The sequence below is a fragment of the Oryctolagus cuniculus genome, chromosome 13 (genome assembly GCF_051225735.1).
Source record: "Oryctolagus cuniculus isolate XC-2025 breed Fujian yellow rabbit chromosome 13, ASM5122573v1, whole genome shotgun sequence".
NCBI classification, from domain to species: Eukaryota; Metazoa; Chordata; class Mammalia; order Lagomorpha; family Leporidae; genus Oryctolagus; species Oryctolagus cuniculus.
In genome coordinates, this window is record NC_142879.1 from 17,883,975 (window position 1) to 17,902,365 (window position 18,391).

The 18,391-nt window shown below is 58.6% G+C and overlaps 1 protein-coding gene across 1 annotated transcript; it reads left to right on the forward strand.

Annotated features, from left to right (window-relative positions):
- The first annotated feature begins 2,399 nt into the window (after positions 1-2,399).
- ELF3 (E74 like ETS transcription factor 3) lies at positions 2,400-6,655 on the forward strand. The gene is made up of 9 exons (XM_002717596.6): positions 2,400-2,557; positions 2,971-3,144; positions 3,428-3,649; positions 3,761-3,856; positions 3,947-4,066; positions 4,241-4,330; positions 4,434-4,550; positions 5,228-5,423; positions 5,835-6,655. The coding sequence occupies exons 2-9, from the start codon at positions 2,979-2,981 to the stop codon at positions 5,947-5,949; spliced, it is 1,122 nt and encodes a 373-aa protein (XP_002717642.1). The 5' UTR covers positions 2,400-2,557; positions 2,971-2,978; the 3' UTR covers positions 5,950-6,655.
- Positions 6,656-18,391: the final 11,736 nt, after the last annotated feature.

Consider the following 18,391-nt stretch of genomic DNA (forward strand, 5'->3'; position numbering starts at 1 on the left):
GGCAGGACAGCACCTCTGCACGCTCGGAGCTCTGCCAACAGAGAGGGTGCGGGGGCCATGGGAGGGCTGGAGGGGGGGGCACTGCCGACGTGAGAGCTACCTGGGCCCCGCCGTCCTCGGCTCTGTCCGGAGGGCCCGGCCACGTGTCGAAGGCAGGGGCTATTACGGGGCTGTCCAGTCTCCACCTCCCTCCCCGCCTTGCTCTCCAGCCCAGCAGCTCTGAGACCCGTAAGCCGCTGTCCCTCGCAGTTATCCACGAGCCCATCAACAACCAGAAAACACTCTAGAGCCACACACGGACTCCGCTGACTTTGGGTGTCCTCCCTTCTCACCACAGGGGTGCCCGTGGGGCACCCTGCCTCAGTCCCCTCCTCGGCGACCACGCATGTGCCTTTCGGGGCGGGCTGGGAGAAGGCGCTCTGGGCCTCTGCCATCCCGAGCAAGGCTGACGGCTCTGTGGGGAAGCTCCGGGAGTGTCCCGAGCTCCTCTGACCACCCCCGCCCCACCTTCCAAGGCACTGGCCTCCAGTCCAGGTCTCTCCCACTCAGCTTCCCCACCAACCGCTGGAGACACCAACCCTTGGAGGGCGGGTGCTAGGCTATGTGGTCTCCTGATCTTGGCTCCGCTTCTCCTGGGAAGAAGCCCCATGAAGGCAAGGAGCTGGCAGCCTGTGTTCTCCATCACCCTCCTCCTCCTCCTCCTCCTCCCCCTACTGTCTGCAGCCTCAGCCAGCTGCTCTCTGGGGCAGGGAGTCAGGGGAAGGAGCACGTGCATAGCCCCAGGGCTGGGAGCCGGTTCTCCCACATTCCAGGGTGAGTGACTGGGAGAGGGTGTGCCCGCCTTGGGCTCCTTGGGGGAGGCCCCCTGAAGGGCTGGAGAGAATTGCGCCCAGAGCCCCAGGCTCTCCTGCCACCCCTGGCCCAGTGGAGGGGACCCTGCCCATTCCACCCACCCTGGCACCCAGGAGTTTGAGACCCCAGGGAGACCAGAAGCAGGGCTCTGAGAAGGACCTTCTTTGTCCTTAGGCTACAGACTCAAAGAGAGGGGCAACTTTGGGTGGGTGGAGTCACCTTTTGTTTGAGTAACCCGCAAACCACCCGGGCTTGGGGCCTGGACCAAGAAGTGGGAGGAGAGATACCAAGCCCGCAGCTACCCAGGGTAGAGGAGATGTTGGATCAAATTCTGTCCATACGGCCTCCACGGAGGAACAAGTGCCTGGGCCCAGCCCACTCTTGCAGACCCCGTGATCTGAGCCGCCCTGGTCATCTCACCCAGAGAGAGAGCCGCAGACACGAGCACTCACCCTGCCTACAGGGCGGCTGGGGCGCTGGCCACCGGCCGAGCTGGAGACACTGACTCCCATGTACCTGGGTGGGTGCCCTAGCACCACCGCTGAGCTGGCCCTGTGCGGCCGCTCAGCCCCTCTGAGCTGTGAAGCACTGATCTATGAAAGCGGGATAACCGTGCGTGCCTTAGGAGATGCTCTGAACAGTGTGCTCCGTGTGCCTGTAAGCCGTCACCTTCGGCGGTGTGCGCTCCTCTTTGAATGGCTAGTCTGTTGTTCAGGCTTGCGACCATTAGAGGGCAGCAGAGAGATAAACCAGGCCGAGTGACCCCGAGATTAGCTGGCAGACCGGACAGCGGCGGATCGCCGTGTCCACGTGGGTTCCAGCACCTCCAGCAGCCCTGGGCAGGGAAGAACTTCTAAGCAGGGCCAGGCCTCTCCCGAAGTGGCTGCTGCAGCCCTGATGCTTGGGTGGGGGCCAGGCCAGCAGGGAGTGCTAAGACCTTAACCAATGCGTAGATGCCAGTGAATGGCCCCACAGCCGGGGTGGGGGCCTGGGCCTGGGGAAGCCAAGAGTATTGCCTGGCATCGAGTCTCCCAGCCCATGTCCCTGTGTGTTGGGAAAAAGCCTTAGACTCTAGGAACTTACCTCCCTGGTAGGTCCCCTTGTCCCCAGGTGTCCACTTTTAGGTCCAGCGGCTTTTCTGACCCAGTCCATCCAGGGGTTCAGGTTCCACCCCCCCTTCCCCAGCCTAGCCTTCTTCCTCCCCAGTCCATCCCTGGCCTGGCCCCTGGGAGGAGTTTCCTCGGCCCAGGGGCAGCACGAGGTGCAGAAGCCCGCTCCCGCGCCGTTCCCGCCACCTGGCCAGGCCGCGGCCCAGCGCCCAGCCCCAGAGGGTGCGGGATGACAGACTCTGACAATCATTAAACCAGCCCGGCCTGATTTCCCAGCACCGCCTGCTAGGATCCGGGCCAAGTGGCATGGAATATGCAAATCACCTGGGGCCAGGAGCCCAGTCTAAAGGCCAGGAAATCCCCTCCGTCCAATGAGCCACCAGCTCAGGTTACCAACAGGGACACGCTATAAAGGCCCAGGCGCAGGGAGGAGCTGCCGCCTGGCTCTATTTAGGGCGGGGTGGGGGAGTGCGGTGGCCACACTCCTCGGCGCTACCTGGCGGAGCTTCCGGCCGCCTGGATTTCTCTCCCGCCTGCAGCCTCCTGAGCTGCCAGCCTGTCTGCCTGCCTCGTTCCCCACCCCCGCCACCACTCAGGTAGGACCCCTCCACCTGTCCTGTTCTCTCTCGGGCCTTGAGAAGCTGGGAGGGGGGTCTAGCAGATATGCAGCTCTGAACCTGCCCGCTCTGGTCTAGAATGTTCCAACAGACATGTAGGCCGGTGGGGTGTCCTGAGGGTCCCGGCACAGAGAGCCTGCCGCTGGGACAGACAGAGTGGCCACGACCCCACCCCTCTGTCTGAGGGCCCAGGGGATCTGAGGAGGGTGCTCCAGCAGGGGGTCTTCTGGACCCATGTCGCTCAAGGATCCTGGTGACCTGGGAGACGGGTGCCCGCCAAGACTGACCTTTCCGCGCCTGGGGGGTACCCGTCCCCAGCCTGCTGGAGCGGAGGAGCCAGGATCGTAAGGGCAGTCCCTGGCCCCCCGACCAGACACGTCTCCTCTCCCCAGGAGGCCTCATGGCTGCAACCTGTGAGATCAGCAACGTCTTCAGCAACTATTTCAGCGCTATGTACAGTGCAGAGGACCCCGCCCTGGCCTCTGTCCCCTCCGCTCCCTCCTTCGCGGCAGCTGATGACTTGGTGCTGACGCTGAGCAACCCCCAGATGTCGCTGGAGGGCACAGGTGGGTGTTTCCCCAGGAGGGGCGGGCGCCCTAAGGGGCAGGAGGAGACCACCTAAGAGCTTGCAGGAGAGATGGGGGATGGGCAGGAGGAGGCTGTCCCAGCCAATTCCAGGCCAGGGGCTGAGCTGTGGCCTTGGGGTTGGGCTAGGGCTTGTGCGGGTGAGGCGCGCCGTGAATTCTCCCTCCGGCTGCCGCTGTGGGGAAAGACCCCCGGAGGGGTGAGAGTCAGGAGGGCCCTTGCCAACGGGCCCTTGCCGATGGTGGCTGTGCCTGGCCCCTGCAGAGAAGGCCAGCTGGCTGGGGGAGCAGCCCCAGCTGTGGTCGAAGGCCCAGGTTCTGGACTGGATCAGCTACCAGGTAGAGAAGAACAAGTACGACGCCAGTGCCATCGACTTCTCGCGCTGCGACATGGACGGCGCGGCGCTCTGCAGCTGTGCCCTCGAGGAGCTCCGGCTGGTCTTCGGGCCTCTGGGGGACCAGCTGCACGCCCAGCTGCGAGACCTCAGTAAGTCGGGGTTGGGGGGTGCTGGCGCCCCACGCCGAGGGCAGCCATGCGCGAGGCCCCGGGCAGGGAGGCCCTGAATGTGACCGTCTCCCCCCCCTCCCCCCACGTCAGCCTCCAGCGCCTCAGACGAGCTCGGCTGGATCATTGAGCTGCTGGAGAAAGACGGCGCGGCCTTCCAGGACGCCCTGGCCGACCCAGGCCCCTTCGGTGAGAGTCCGCTTCTCCCTCGTCCAGCCTAACTTGCTCCACCCCACGGGGTCCACGAGCCCACCCTGAGCCCCCGCCTCCTCTCCCCAGACCAGGGGAGCCCCTTCGCGCAGGAGCTGTTGGACGACTGCCGGCAGGCCAGCCCCTACTACCCTGGCAGCTACGGTACGGGAGCCCCCTCCCCAGGCAGCTCCGACGTCTCCACCGCAGGTGAGATGGGGCCCCGAGCCTCCCCGAGCAGGGTGGGGGGAAGGGGAGGTGCAGCCCTGGCTCCCAGCTCCGGAACCAGGCCTGCTAGGAGGGGCTGGCTGTGCAGCCTGTCCCGAGAGCCTGCAGCCCCGGTGGCCGGGGGACTCACTCTGCCTGTCCCCCCACCCCCACCAGGGACCGGTGCCTCGCAGGGCTCACATTCCTCGGACTCTGGTGGAAGTGATGTGGACCTGGATCCCCCGGACAGCAAGCTCTTCCCTCGAGGTGAGTGGCCGGCGGCTCCCCGGGCCCAGGAGGGCGTCCCATCTATCTGATCCCCGAAATGCCCCTCTCACCCTGTCTCCATCTCCCTGTCCCCCCCTCCCAGATGGCTATCCCGACTGTAAGAAAGTGGACCCCAAGCACGGGAAGCGGAAACGTGGCCGGCCCCGAAAGCTGAGCAAGGAGTACTGGCAGTGCCTGGACGGCAAGAAGAGCAAGCACGGTGAGAGTGAGGGGCTCGGCGGGCCCGCCCTGCATGTCCCTGGCCTGCTCGTCCTGGGAGTGGGGGTCTCCCGCCCGCCCACTCCAGTGCTGTGTGCACTGGGCCACTTCGCTGCCTGTTAGGAGGTATGGGGAGGCAGCTGGGGTGAGGGGCTTCCTTGGTGGACCCTGAGAGCATGGACGGGGCCTGAGCTGCAGGCAAAGAGGGCAGAGCCTCGGCCCACCGAGGGCTGCAGCGGGCGGCCCTTCCGGCCACTCTGTCCTGCTGTCCCCACTGGCCTTGGCATTGTGTGCACCCCTGGGAGATTGCCCAAGGTCTTTCTTGCCTGTGCCCTTCTCATCACACACACAGCTCAGGCTCGCACACCGACACCCCAGGCCTGACCTCACCCTCAGCGGCTGCTCTGCAGGACGCTGGCCCCTCCCCCCCACCCCAGGCTAGGGCCACTTGCCCAGCCCTCCACACCTGCTGGGGTGTTGGCTCTGACCCTCTGACCGCTGCCCCCACAGGCAGCAGTCCACGTTGGCCTGTGTGAAGATCCATCTGTCTTCCTGGGGCTCTCCCTGGCTAGAGGGGAGGCAAGGAGGGAGGCACCAGGACAGGCACCCCGGGCATGGCTGGGGCTTGCCCTGAGAGGGTCCCGCTGCACTGCCGGCTGACGGCATCTGGCCTTGTAGCTCCTAGGGGCACCCACCTGTGGGAGTTTATCCGGGACATCCTCATCCACCCGGAGCTCAACGAGGGCCTCATGAAGTGGGAGAACCGGCACGAGGGCGTCTTCAAGTTCCTGCGCTCCGAGGCCGTGGCACAGCTGTGGGGGCAGAAGAAGAAGAACAGCAACATGACCTACGAGAAGCTGAGCCGCGCCATGAGGTGGGAGGCCCGGCGAGGCTGTGGGCAAAGGGCGAGCCGGGCCAGGGGGCCCCCGTGAGTGCATGCTGCTCTGTGCTCTCAGCGAGGGGCGGGGCCTCAGCAAGGCCCCGGCAGGGTGGTATAGAAAGGGTGATGAGCCAGACCCACGCCAACCTCCAGCTGGCCCAAAGTTGAAGCCATGTGGCCTCCGTTTGCTCCCCAGTGCCAGGGTTGGCTGGATCACATGTAAGCTCCCTTGCAGCCCTAAGATCATATGCTAATGTGATGAGCCCCAGGACGAAGCCAGGGCAGGAGCAGGTGCCCCCACACAGCTAGAGGCCCGCATGGGGACGGCTGAGCCGGGCTCTGGGCTGGGGGTGGGGGGGGCGGATTCCTGGCTGAGCAGCTCTGAGCCCCCTTGTTCCCGCCCAGGTACTACTACAAACGGGAGATCCTGGAGCGGGTGGACGGGCGGCGGCTCGTCTACAAGTTTGGCAAGAACTCCAGCGGCTGGAAGGAGGATGAGGTGGTCGAGAGTCGGAACTGAAGGTCTGAGCCAGACCCCGGGACCAAACTCACGGACTGGAGGCCTGCGGCTGTTCGCGGGGAGGAAAGGCGGGCCAGGCGGGCGGCCCTCTCCGCGGACGCGCTCCCCGCTGTGCAGTGGTGAGCAGCCCCGCTCCGCGGAATGATGCACCGCTGTCCTCTGAGTCGGAGCCCGTGGCCTCCTCCCTGGCCTCCTCTTGGAATTACAAGCCCTGGGGTTTGACGCGGCGCCTCGGCTGCTGACTCTACACCTGCGAGCGCGGCTCCTGGGAGCCCGAGATGAGCGAGCTGCAGACCACACCTTCCTCCCGCGGATGCCTGGCTGAGCCTAGCAGGCCGCGGCAGGCCCCCGGGAGCACCGGGACACGGAGGGCCGAGCGGCATCCTCAGACGCCGGCTATCTGCCCTGGCCTCCACCTCCCTGCTCCGTGCTTGGGCACCACGGGCGGGGTCAGAGCACTCCCTAATTTATGTGCTATAAATACGTCAGATGTACATAGAGATCTATTTTTTCTAGAATATTCCTCTCCCCTTCCCTGCTCCTCTCCGACCGAGTGCTGGTGGGCAGACTGACTGTTACACCATGCCCTCGGCTGGGCTGGCGAGGGGCGGGGTGATGCCAGCACCCTCAGGATGGGGCTCCTGGCTCCTTTCCCCTGTGAAGGGAGGCGGAGACCTCCAATAAAGTGCCTTTTGGGCTTTTTCTAGTTTTGTCTCAGCTCCCGTGTCCTGAAATGCAAGCCCGTAAGTTGGACGGAGGTGGATGAGGGGTCTCCCCAGGGCAGAGGCAGGGGCAGGCAGGGTGTGGGTTTCCTATAAGGGGGAGGATTCGTCTGGGGGCTGGGCGAGGTCAGGACTGAGATGTGGGTTGCGGGACCACCTGTGAACTTGCCCAGGGTGTCCTCTGGGGCGGCGCCCTCCTGTAAGGTTGGGTTTGGACCTGAGGTTCTTGGAGAAGTCTAGAGTTGCGTGCCTGGCCTCGTGGAATGGGTGCTTTTGCTTCCAGCCAAGTTGGCTGTGAGCTGAATATTGTAACATGAATCCCAGCTTTCGTGTCTGACATGACATCAGAGTTAAGATCTTGTGAATGGGAAAAACAGCGTTTCATTCTCTCCCGGGGAGAGGAGTGTCACAGATGCAGAGCGAGGTCCAGCAGGCTCTGTCCTGAAGCCCTTCCCTGGGACCTTTGCCCAGTCTCGGGCTCCTCAGATTTAATCCTCAGTGGACTGCTCTGGGTCCAGGTTTTAGAGAGGATGTTTTTTTCTTTCTTTTCAAGATTTATTTATTTGAAAGAGTGACAGACAGAAGCGGGGAAGCAGAGAGATCTTCCATCTGCTAGTTCACTCTCTGGATGGCTGCAACAGCTGGGGTTAGGGCCAGGTCAAAGCCAAGAGCTTCTTCTGGGTCTCCCATATCGATGCAGGGGCCCAGATACTTGGGCCATCTTCAGCTGCTTTTCCCAGGCCATGAGCAGAGAGCTGGATGGGAAGTGGAGCAGCCGGGTCTCGAACCAGCACCCAGACAGGACACTGGCATCCTAGACTGCAGCTTACCCTGCTACGCCACAATATTGGCCCTCATTTTTTAAATGTTTGCTTATTCATCTGAAAGGCAGAGTTATATATAGAGAGAGATCTTCCATCCTCTGGTTCACTCCCCAGATGGCTGCAACAGCCAGGGCTGGGCCAGGCTGAAGCCAGGAGCCTCCCACCTGGGCCATCTTCTGCTGCTTTCCCAGGTCATAGCAGGGAGCTGGACTGGAAGTGGAGCAGCCGGGACTCAAACCTGCGCTCACGTGGATGCCTGCGTGGCAGCCTACTGTGCCACAGCACCCCCCGCCCCCGGGTCTAAGTTTTAGAGGGGTCGTGTTCTTGATGTGAGTTGTTTGGAGGGTTACTGACGAAGAGGATCCTCCAGGAGGAAAGTTGCAGAGTCTGAGGTGTCAGGTAAGACAGCCAAGCTGGACATCTGGGAGTCTGCTCTGGAGGGCTGTGGATGAGAAGAGCTGGGACCTGGAGGGGGCGTGGGCTGACGGAGGCGGGGCTTGCTCTGGAAGAACAACGAATGGTGGGGAGGGAAGAGGAGAATCGCGGGGTCTTGGAAGCACCCAGGGCCTTCTGTTCCTCACAGTTCCCTTCCGGAATGGAACAAGTCAGCCCGAGGGGGCAGTGGGCAAGGCTGTGGGCTTCTCCAGCCAGACCTGGCTTCCCGGCTGACCCAGACACTTGGAAGCCCGGCGTCACTGGCAGCCACTCAGCCTAACAAAGAACTCATTCTTGGAAGTCAGCTCGTGCTCCACACCATGCTGGGGGCCTTAAGAGAGTGACCAGTCTTGCCTTACCACCACACACCTGCTACCCGCCTTGACCCTCAGTTTCTGCAGCCTCAAGGCGGGGGGCAGGGAGCTCAGGGGAGGCGGGATGGGGGGGAGGGCAGCTGTTGGGCCAGGTGGGGCCACGCTGACCTTTGCGCCACTGTTTACCCATTATCTCACTGGGTCCACCCCACAGCCCTCGGAGAGCACTGGGCGGCCCCATTTCACTGATGAGGTCAGGGACTGGCCCAAGGTCACTGGCCAGGTGAGAGTGGGGACCAGAGCCAGTCTGTTTCCCTGGCTGCGGCTCTGGGAGAGTGGCAGAAGCAGCCTTGGGGAGGGGACCCTGGGGCTGGGGTAGGAGGTCCTCTCTGTGCCCTCCCACCCCTCTCTCCCAGGACCCCCCTGACTGGAGCCAGACACCTTACCCCAACTCAGCAGCCCAGGGACCTTGAATGAGCTCCCACCCAGAGGTGGGTCCTCTCACCCCCTCGGGTGTGTCCTAGGCTGGGGGTGGGGCTGGGCTGTTTATATCCTGCCTCAAGCTCCTGGTCACCTCTTATCAAATCCTGTGGGACCTGGGGTGTGTTGTTGGGCGGGTCAGAGGGAGGTCACCCCTCCCATATTTGGGTGTGCCCAAGGCGGGGGCTGGGCTGTTGGCCCTGGACCTCCCCTCGGGACAGTTCCCGAAATCCTGCCCCACCCCAGCCCTCCCCAGGAGTCAGGGAACTCCAGCCTGGCCGACCCTCCTGGGCGCAGCGAATGAGGTGGCACTGTCACTGTTGTCACCAAGGGGCTGAGCTCAGCCTGCTCCCTGGGCCAGCTGTCTGTGTACACATGGCTCTCCCTGGGCAAATGCCCGGCTTACTCATCTCCGCACCTTGCATGGCGCCTGGCACAGAGCAGGTGCTCGACAAATATTTGTGAAGCTACCCTGTGACTCTCCCAGGCTGCCTCCCCCCACACTGCACACTCCTGTCCACCGCACTTGCACCTACCCACACGGCACCTGCTCTCGCTCGGGCTGCACCAGGAGCACGCGTGCACATGTGCGCCTTGTCACGTGCTCCCGCGTGCACGCAGACACCACACATGCACACTCACACGGACCACACCCAGTCTCACGCCCCCAGGTCTACCACAGGCCCCAGCTCAGCTCCTCCCTGGGGTCCTACTGGCCCTTCCCTCCTACCCTTCCCCTCTCCTCCTGGTGGCTGTGTTCAGCCCACCCTTCCCTCCAGCCAGGCCAGCATTGTGATTGGCAGGGCTCAGGGTGAAGTGAGATTAGGCTCTGCCTAAAAATTAAAAATTTCTAAATGACAGCAAAACGGGACCTCTGTTGTGCACCAATGGTCAAGCCTCTGCCTTTGACTCAAACATCCCACTAGGCACTGGTTCGAGTCCCGGCTGCTCCACTGATGGTCCAACTCCCTGCTAATGCACCTGGGAAAGCAGCAGAAGATGGCCCAAGTGCCTGAGCCCCTGCCATCCACTTGGGAGGAGCAGATGGAGTTCCAGGTTCCTCGCTTCAGCCTGGCCCAGCCCTGGCCTTTGCAGATATCTGGGGAGTCAAACAGCAGATGGAAGATCCCCCACTCTGTCTCCCTCTCTCTCTGTAAATCTGCTTTTCAAATAGATAAATGAATCAATAAACCTTTAAAAGGCAACAAATGACCCCTGCGCAGGCTCATGCCCAAAGGTGAGGCCAGTCCAGCCTCCATGCGCCTCAGGCCTGCCAAGGGCTCCACGGAGCCACCCGCTGCAGATGTTAGCAGCAAGCACCACGCAGCGGAGATGCTGCCAACTTTTAGGGCACAACTGAAGCCGTGCCTTCTTCAAATCAATCTCAGGTCAGACTGAGGTGAGCCAGCTGTCCCACCGGCCCACACCCTCTGCAGAAGCGGCGAGTCTGGGGGCCATTACCATCGCCAGCATGCAGTGTCCATGTGGCCCCAGGGGCAGTCCTGCCCCCCACCTGCTGCTCCCAGATCGGGGCAAGTGCACCTCCCTCCCTGGCAAGATGACGACTTGTTGAAGATGCCGACGAGTAAATGAGTGATGGGGCAGGGAGGAGCCTGGCCAGCCCTTTCCTGCCGTGAGCACCTGGGGTGGGGACCAGAGCCTCCTGGTTCTTCCCGGGGACAATCAGGACCTCTGCATGACCTCTGGCTGGGCATGGGCACCCAGACGCCACCACTGCCCACGAGTCCTGTCCCATTCACAGCCCTCTCTGGGCTGAGGGGCAGGGCTGGCAGACCCCCATTTGTCTCAACCATCGCTCTTCATATATTCTTCCCCCAACTCAATCCTTTTCAAGGAGGAATGAATGCTTTAAATTAGTCCCTACAGCATAATCAATTAAAATTTTTCTTAAAACTTATTTGAAAGGAAGAGTTACAGAGAGAGGGAGAGACAGAAAGAGAGAGAGAGACAATGGCCAGGGCTGGGTCAGACTTAAGCCAGGAGTATGGAATTCCATCTGGATCTCCCACATGGGTGCAGGGACCCAAGCACTTGGGCCATCTTCTGCTGCTTTCCTAGGTGCATTAGCAGGGAGCTGAATCAGAGGTGGAACAGCCAGTTCTTGAGCCAGTGCCCATGTGGGATACCAGCATCAAAGATAGAGGCTTAACCTGTCGCTATCTTTTTTTTTCATAACCAGTTTTTAAAAAGATTTTATTGGGAGCCCGGCGCTGTGGCTCACTAGGCTAATCCTCCGCCTGTGGTGCCGGCACTCTGGGTTCTAGTCTTGGTTGGGGTGCCAGTTCTGTCCCGGTTGCTCCTCTTCTAGTTCAGCTCTCTGCTGTGGCCCGGGAAGGCAGTGGAGGACAGCCCAAGTGCTTGGGCCCTGCACCCTCATGGGAGACCAGGAGAAGCACCTGGCTCCTGGCTTTGGATTGGCGCAACACCGGCCGTAGCGGCCATCTTGGGGGGGGTGAACCAACAGAAGGAAGACCTTTCTCTCAGTCTCTCTCTCTCACTGTCTAACTCTGCCTGTCAAAAAAATTAAAATAAAAAAATATTTTATTGGGGCCTGTGCTGTGGTGTAGTAGGTGAAGCATCTGCCTGCAGTGTTAGCATCTTATATGGGTGCTGATCTGAGTCCCAGCTGCTCCACTTCTGATCCAGCTCTCTGCTGATGGCCTGGGAAAGCAGTAGAAGATGGCCCGAGTGCTTGGGACCCTGCATCCTCATGGGAGATTCAGAAGAAGTTCCTGGCTCCTGGCTTCACATTGACCCAGCTCCAGCCATGGTGGGCATTTGGGAAGTGAACTAGTGGATGAAAGACCTCTCTGTTTCTCCATCTCTCCGTAACTCTGCCTCTCAAGTAAATAAATAAATCTTAAAAAAAAAAAAAGAAAAGAAAAAGACCAATAGTACACCTCTCAGACAGGCTTCTTTAAAAAAAAAGATTTTATTTATTTGAAAAGCAGAGTTTCAGAGAGAGAGAGAGACAGTTTCAGAGAGAGAGAGAGAGTAGAGAGAGCTTCTACCCTCTTGTTCACTCCCGCAGATGCTTGCAAAAGATGGGGCTGGGCTAGGACACAGCCAGCAGCAGGAACCTCTTCCAGGTCTTCCACATGGACCCAAGGGCCCAAGCATCGCAGGTGGTGGCTTAACCCACTGTGCCACAGCGCCGGTGCCCAGCTTGAACATTTATAATGATCAGTAGAACAGAGCAATTAATCCAAAAGAACAACTAAATTTTACCATAGTTTTTTACATTTAAAAACATTTTTTATTTTATTTATTTGGAAGGCTGTTGCATTTCCCAAATGGCTGCAACAGCTGAGCTGGGTCAGGCTGAAGCCAGGAGCCTGGAATTCGATCTAGGTCTCCCATGCGTGTGTCAGGGGTGCAGATACTAGGACCATCGTCTGCTGCTTTCCCAGACGCATTAGCAGGGAGCCGGATTGGAAGTGGAGCAGCTGGGAATTGAACTTGTGCCCACATGGGATGCTAGAGCTGCAGATGGAGACTTAACCTGCTATGCCACAGCACTAGCCCCAACAACAGAACGTTAGAGATGAGTGGACAAGCTCAGGAAAGCAGGGCACACAGCGTCCGACCCAGAGCCTGAGCCCCAGGGCCAGGGGATGCATCACTTCTTCACTCTTGGTTTTCCTTGACTGTCTGCCTGCACCTGGCTCTGTGCAGGGTGCGGGTGACCCAGTAGGGAAGAGGTCACCCGGGCGGAGCAGAGGACCTAGGCTCCAGAGACATTTGTAGAAACCTCCCAGTGAGTCTGCCAGGTAGAGAGTGTGCACCCATTTCACAGATGAGAAACTGAGGCTTTGGAGGGCTCAAGGAACAGCCTGGGTTTTCTTGAGCTAGGAAGTTGAGGAAACCAGGCTTCCCGTTCCTCCTTCTCCAGTTCCGCAACTGGCTCTGGTTTCAGAGGAGCTGAGCAGCCCCAAGGCCTCACTGCAGCACAGGTGCTGAAGTCTCGCCAGGAGACCTGCAGACTGGGAAGTGCATGGGGGTGGGGCGTGGATCCCATGAGCACTGCTTCCCTGGGTCCCCAAGGGTGGGCAGTGAGCATTCAGTTCTTGAGTCTCATGGTGGCCATCCCTTGGGATTGCTGCCACCTGCTTTTCGTCTCCTCCTCCTCCTCCTCCTGCTACGTGCAGGGCTGGGCGGGCAGCAGCAGCAATTCGCCCAGCTCAGCCGCCCGTTACTGGAACCGGCATGTCAACTCTGGGGCCGATCCAGGAAACCACGCCCAGCGCATGACTCAGCCTCACCTGCCCGCCTCCACACCTGCCAGCCTCGGTGACCGGAGCCACAGTGCCAAGGGGAAAGTCCCAGCATCCTCTGGTCCATTCCTAGCCACTGCATATGTTTGCAAGGCTTGCTGGGATGTGGAGTCCTTGGCTTCCAGGCTTGGTTCCCTGGCTGACTTGGAGCCAAGAGGGAATGCTCCTGCCGGGGCACAGGCTACGGTTCTGAGACCTGGAATCTCTGTGGAGCTGCCCTGGACGCCTGGGCTCTTGCCCCACTGTTGTGTGAAATGCCAGCAGCTTAGCACCCTGGGAGAGACCACTTTTCACGCATCAGATTGGCCAAGAGTAAAAAGAGTGTCTCTGACGTGTGGAGTTAGTGCAGTGTGAGGAAACTCAAACTTGATATAATCCTCGGGGTGGGCGTGAATTGGGAGACGCTTGTTGTAGAACAAACTGGCTCAAGGGCTAAAATTTTTTTTAAAGAAATGCCTATTTTGGAGCCGGCATTGTGGCACCAATGGGTTAAGTCACCACTTGGGACGCCAGCAGCATCCTGTATCACAGACCTGTTGCAGTCCCAGCTGCTCGGCTTCCAATCCCGCTCCCTGCTGGTGCCCCCTGGGAAAGCAGCGGAGGATGGCCCGAGTGCTTGGGCTGCCACGCCTACGGGAAACCTGGTTCCTGGCTTTGGTCTGGCCCAGCCCTAGCTATTGCAGCCATTTGGGGAGTGAAGCAGCAGATAGATGGTCTCTCTTTCTCTCTCTGTCTCTCTCGCAGTCTCTTTTTCTCTCTGTCACTCTGCCTTTCAAATAAAAGTAAACCTCTGGGGCAGGCACTGTGTCGTAGCGAGTAAAGCCGCTACCTGCAGTGCCAGCATCCCATATGGACCCCGGTTTGGGTCCCAGCTGCTCCACTTCTGATCCAGCTCTCTGTTATGGCCTGGGAAAGCAGAAGAAGATGGCCCACATGCTTGGGCCCCTGCACCCGCGTGGGAGACCCAGAAGAAGCTCCTGGCGCTGCTCCAGCCGTTATGGCCACCTGGGGAGTGAACCGGCAGATGGAAGACTTCTTTCTCAGTCTCTGTCTCTCTTTCTCAAATAAATAAATAAATAAACAAATCTTTAAATATAAATGTATAAGTAATTAAATAAATACACAAACCTTAAAAAACAGGAGGATGAAACCCTTGTTGGAGCACCGTGAGATAAGCCGCTGCCTACGGTGGTGGCCTCCCATGTAGGTACCAACTTCAGTCCCGGCTGCTCTGCTTCTGTTCCAGCTCCTTGCTAATGCACCTGGGAAGGCAGCGGAGGCTGGCCCGAGTGCTTGGGGCCCTGCACCCATGTAGGAGACCTGGGTGGAGTTCCGGTCTCCTGACCTTGTCCTGGCCCAGCTGTTGTGGTATTTGGAGTTGTGACCATTTGGAGAGTGAATCAGCAAATGGAAGACCTTTTTCTCTGTCTCTCCCTCTCTCTGCCTTTAAAATGAATAAAATAAATCATTAAAAAAGAGGATGAGTGAAAGTCAAAGCCAGCGGAGAAACTGATTTCAATACAAGGCAGCCGTTAAGGTGGCACTGGGACCACATTTATTGACATGTCGAATTTTCCATGATATGCAATTAAGTGGAAAAAAGATTTGCCTTAATTTTGTACAAAATGTTCCCACTTTTATAAATTGTTAGTGGTTATTTCTGGGTGGTATCATGAAAAATATCTATATTTTCTGGAAAATTGAATTGAGCATATTTTTAAAGATTTATTTATGTATTATTTGAAAGACAGAGTTACAGAGATGCAGAGGCAGAGAGAGAGAGAGGTCTTCCATCTACGGGTTCACTCCCCAGTTGCCTGCAATGGCTGGAGCTGTGCCAATCCGAAGCCAGGAGCCAGGAGCTTCTTCCAGGTATCCTATGCGGGTACAGGGGCCCAAGGATTTGGGCCATCTTCTACTGCTTTCCCAGGCCGTAGCAGAGAGCTGCATCGGAAGTGGAGCAGCCAGGATTAGAACCAGCGCCCATATGGGATGCTGGCGCCACGGACTAGGGCTTTAACCTGCTATGCCACAGTGCCAGCCCTGAGCATATATTACTATAAAAATATAGCTCCTTATCATTTTGAAAAAGCATTAGGGACCAATGGAATTAGTAATAACTGTTATCTACATCTCTACAATACTTTTTAAAAATTTAATTTTTTTTTTCTCCTTCACTCACTCCCCAAATGCTGGCACAGCTGGGACTGGGCCAGGCTGAAACCAGGAGCCCGGAGCTCACTCTGGGTCTCCCACATGGGTGCCAGGGGCCCAGGCACTTGAACCGTCATCTGTGCTTTCCAAAGTGTGGGAGCGGAGTCGGGACTCGAACTCAGGCCCTTCCAGACCCACTGCGCCACACCACCCGCCTCCGTAATTATGTATTAGCCGCTGGCTTCTGTGTCGCACAGCCGATAGAGATCACCAGCACGGGGGCTGGAACCGGGCGAGTCTCCGCGAGGCGGTGAGTGTGCGGGGGCCGGGTCAGCGCGGTCAGGAGCTCAGTGGACCTTTGTTCTTGCTATGCTTGGTTACCTCCCCCCACCCCACCCCCCGCACGCCCTGCCAGCATCACTGCATGCAAGGCCCTGGTTTCTCCGTGTTCCTGCTCCACCCTGAACTGCTGGTCTCCCCTGTGCACCTGTGCCGCCCTCTCCACACTCTCCCCGGCCGCGGCCGACGCCATGCTTGCCCCTGTGTGGCTGTGGTCCTGTCCAGGCTCTGCGTGCCTGGGTCTCAGAGGCGGGAACTACTCAAGGTCCCTGTCCGGCTTCCTGTGGCAGCCGTGCTCAGCCAGTGTGGCTGGCAGGTCTGGCATGGGGTCATTCCCCCAGCCCCACGCTCTCCCTGTCCTGGGCTGGAGGCCCGTCCAGGCCCCTGTGGGATGCTCCATAAGCAGCCCTGACCTTCCACCTCCTCTCCAACCCCAGACTGGCACAACCCCTAATGTGTGTGGGGGGGCATTCCCCACCCCCAGAGTCCCCGCTGGGACCATTTCCTGCCCCTCCCCAGAGGTGGGGCAGAGGTGGGAGGGGGACCTTGGCCGGTGCCCTGGGGGCAAGGGGATTTGCAGACCCTCCCTCAGCCCAGCCAGGCTTTGTCTCCTGTCTCCTCCTCCTCCTCCTCCTTCCTGGGAGAAGGCTCCAGCTGGGGCTTCTTGCCCCAGGCAGTGGTACCCCCCTTCAAGGCTGCACCCTCATAGGGGCTCTGCCAGTCTCTCCTGAGCCCCCAGGAGGTCTGTGGACAAGGGTCCTGGGTGACTGCTGACGCCCTTCGGGTGGCAGCTCTCGGGGACCCAGTGGTGCCAGCCCTCACTCAGCCTTTTCCTGGACGGTTTTTGCTGGGGTGGGACCTGTGTCTCTTCTCTCCTGGGAGGGGCCCACCGTAGGTTCTTGGTTCCCTGATTGTGCCGCGACCTCAGCTGTGGGAAATGTTAAGTTTCTAGCACATTCCAGCACATTCGACTTCTCATCCTGAAGGCAGCGCACCACTCAGTCCCACTGGCTCCTTCCCTTGTGGACACAGCCCCATTCATTCCTCACCCTCATGGTGCTTTGCCTTCTATTGTGGGCTCTGTTTATTGGTTCTTTTTTGGGCAATGGAGTCCCAGACTTCTTCGATCATCCGTTTATCATCATCATCATCATTAAATATTTATTTATTTATTCGAAAGAGTTACAGAAAGGGAGAGACAGAGACAGACAGATCTTCCATTGGCTACTTCACTGCACAAATGGCTGGGCCAAGCCAAAGCCAGGAGCCAAGAGCTTCATCCTGGTCTCCCACAAGGGTGGCAGGGGCCATCTTCTGCTGCTTTTCCCAGGCAGGGGCTGGATCAGAAGTGGAGCAGCCGGGACAGGAACCGGTACCCACGTGGGATGCTGCTCTGCTGGACACACTGTGGCCCTGGGCCCCTCTTTGACCATCTTGAGAAAGAGGAAAACACTTTCACCACCTGCAGCAAAGCATCGACGCACACAGTGGCTCCTCTCCAGGTGCCGAAAGCACCTGTTTTCCTTGCTTACGATAAATTAACTCCTCCTAATGTACTAAAAGTTAAAGAAATGCACACTGACACAACACTGACATGCTATTTTTCTCTTATTGTGCTGATAAAATAAAAAATGTTGGATAGCATGTTGGGCTGTCTGAGGAGTGCAGATAAAAGTCATTCTCCCGTGTTTTCTGCAGGTGAATAAACTGGAACAGGCTCTGGGGGGAGGTTCCCGACTTAACGTTCGGGTAACTTGGACACAAGTGTGTACTTTTTCATGAGTTGGCCTCCAGATAGACCTTCTTCTTCTTCTTTTTTTTATTTTTTATTTTTTTTTGGACAGGCAAAGTGGACAGTGAGAGAGAGAGAGAGACAGAGAGAAAGGTCTTCCTTTGCCGTTGGTTCACCCTCCAATGGCCGCCTCGACCAGTGTGCTGTGTCCAGCGCACCACGCTGATCCAAAGGCAGGAGCCAGGTGCTTCTCCTGGTCTCCCATGGGGTGCAGGGCCCAAGCACTTGGGCCATCCTCCACTGCACTCCCTGGCCACAGCAGAGAGCTGGCCTGGAAGAGGGGCAACCGGGACAGAATCCGGCACCCCCACCAGGACTAGAACCTGGTGTGCTGGCGCCGCAAGGCGGAGGATTAGCCTAGTGAGCCACGGCGTTGGCCTAGACCTTCATATTGGTGCAAGGATAATCAAGGTAGCATTTCAGGGAAAATAATAAAATATTGGCAACAAACAAAAAAACCCCAATTACTTTATTGAGTGGTTATTATGTGTCCGTTGTTGTTAGTATTTTACATACGCAAACTCTGCTTCCTCTCCACCTCCTCTTGCCGTAGGTCTATGTAGGCCAAGGCGCCAAGGACTTAGGTCAGCCGCTCACGGTGTCACAGGTGGAGTTGTGGAGCCAGGACTCAAGCTCAGGCAGTTGGACTCCTGAGTTTATCCTCCCAAGGTTCGAGTCCAAGTGTCTGCCAGTTTAGAAGTAATTAAATAAGTTATGGTGTTTTAAAGAGGAAGCAGTTCTGCATGCATTTATGTGGGCCAATCTCCAAAGCAGGTTATGTGGAGAAAGAAGAGGAGAGAGAGAGAGAGAGAGAGAAGGAGAGGGAGAGGGAGAGGGAGAGGGAGAGGGAGAGGGAGAGGGAGAGAGAGAGAGAGAGAGAGAGAGAGAGAGAGAAGGAGAGGGCAAGGGTGACGGAGAGGGAGAGAGAGAGAGAGAGAAGGAGAGGGTGAGGGAGAGGGCGAGAGAGAGAGAGAGAGAGAGAGAGAGAGAGAGAGAGACTATCTTTGGAAAAACATAACAAACTGGCAAGCTGTGTCACTTCTGGATTGGAAATGAGAGTCAGCTTGGCCAGAAGGAGACTTTTGAT

What these genes read in the sequence shown, in the direction of transcription:
- ELF3 (XM_002717596.6), top strand. Translation starts at nt 2,979, where the DNA reads ATGGCTGCAACCTGTGAGATCAGCAACGTCTTCAGCAACTATTTCAGC. An exon ending in CGCCCAGCTGCGAGACCTCA is followed by an intron (nt 3,650 to 3,760) that starts GTAAGTCGGGGT and finishes CCCCCACGTCAG; the next exon opens with CCTCCAGCGCCTCAGACGAG. An exon ending in AAGCTGAGCCGCGCCATGAG is followed by an intron (nt 5,424 to 5,834) that starts GTGGGAGGCCCG and finishes GTTCCCGCCCAG; the next exon opens with GTACTACTACAAACGGGAGA.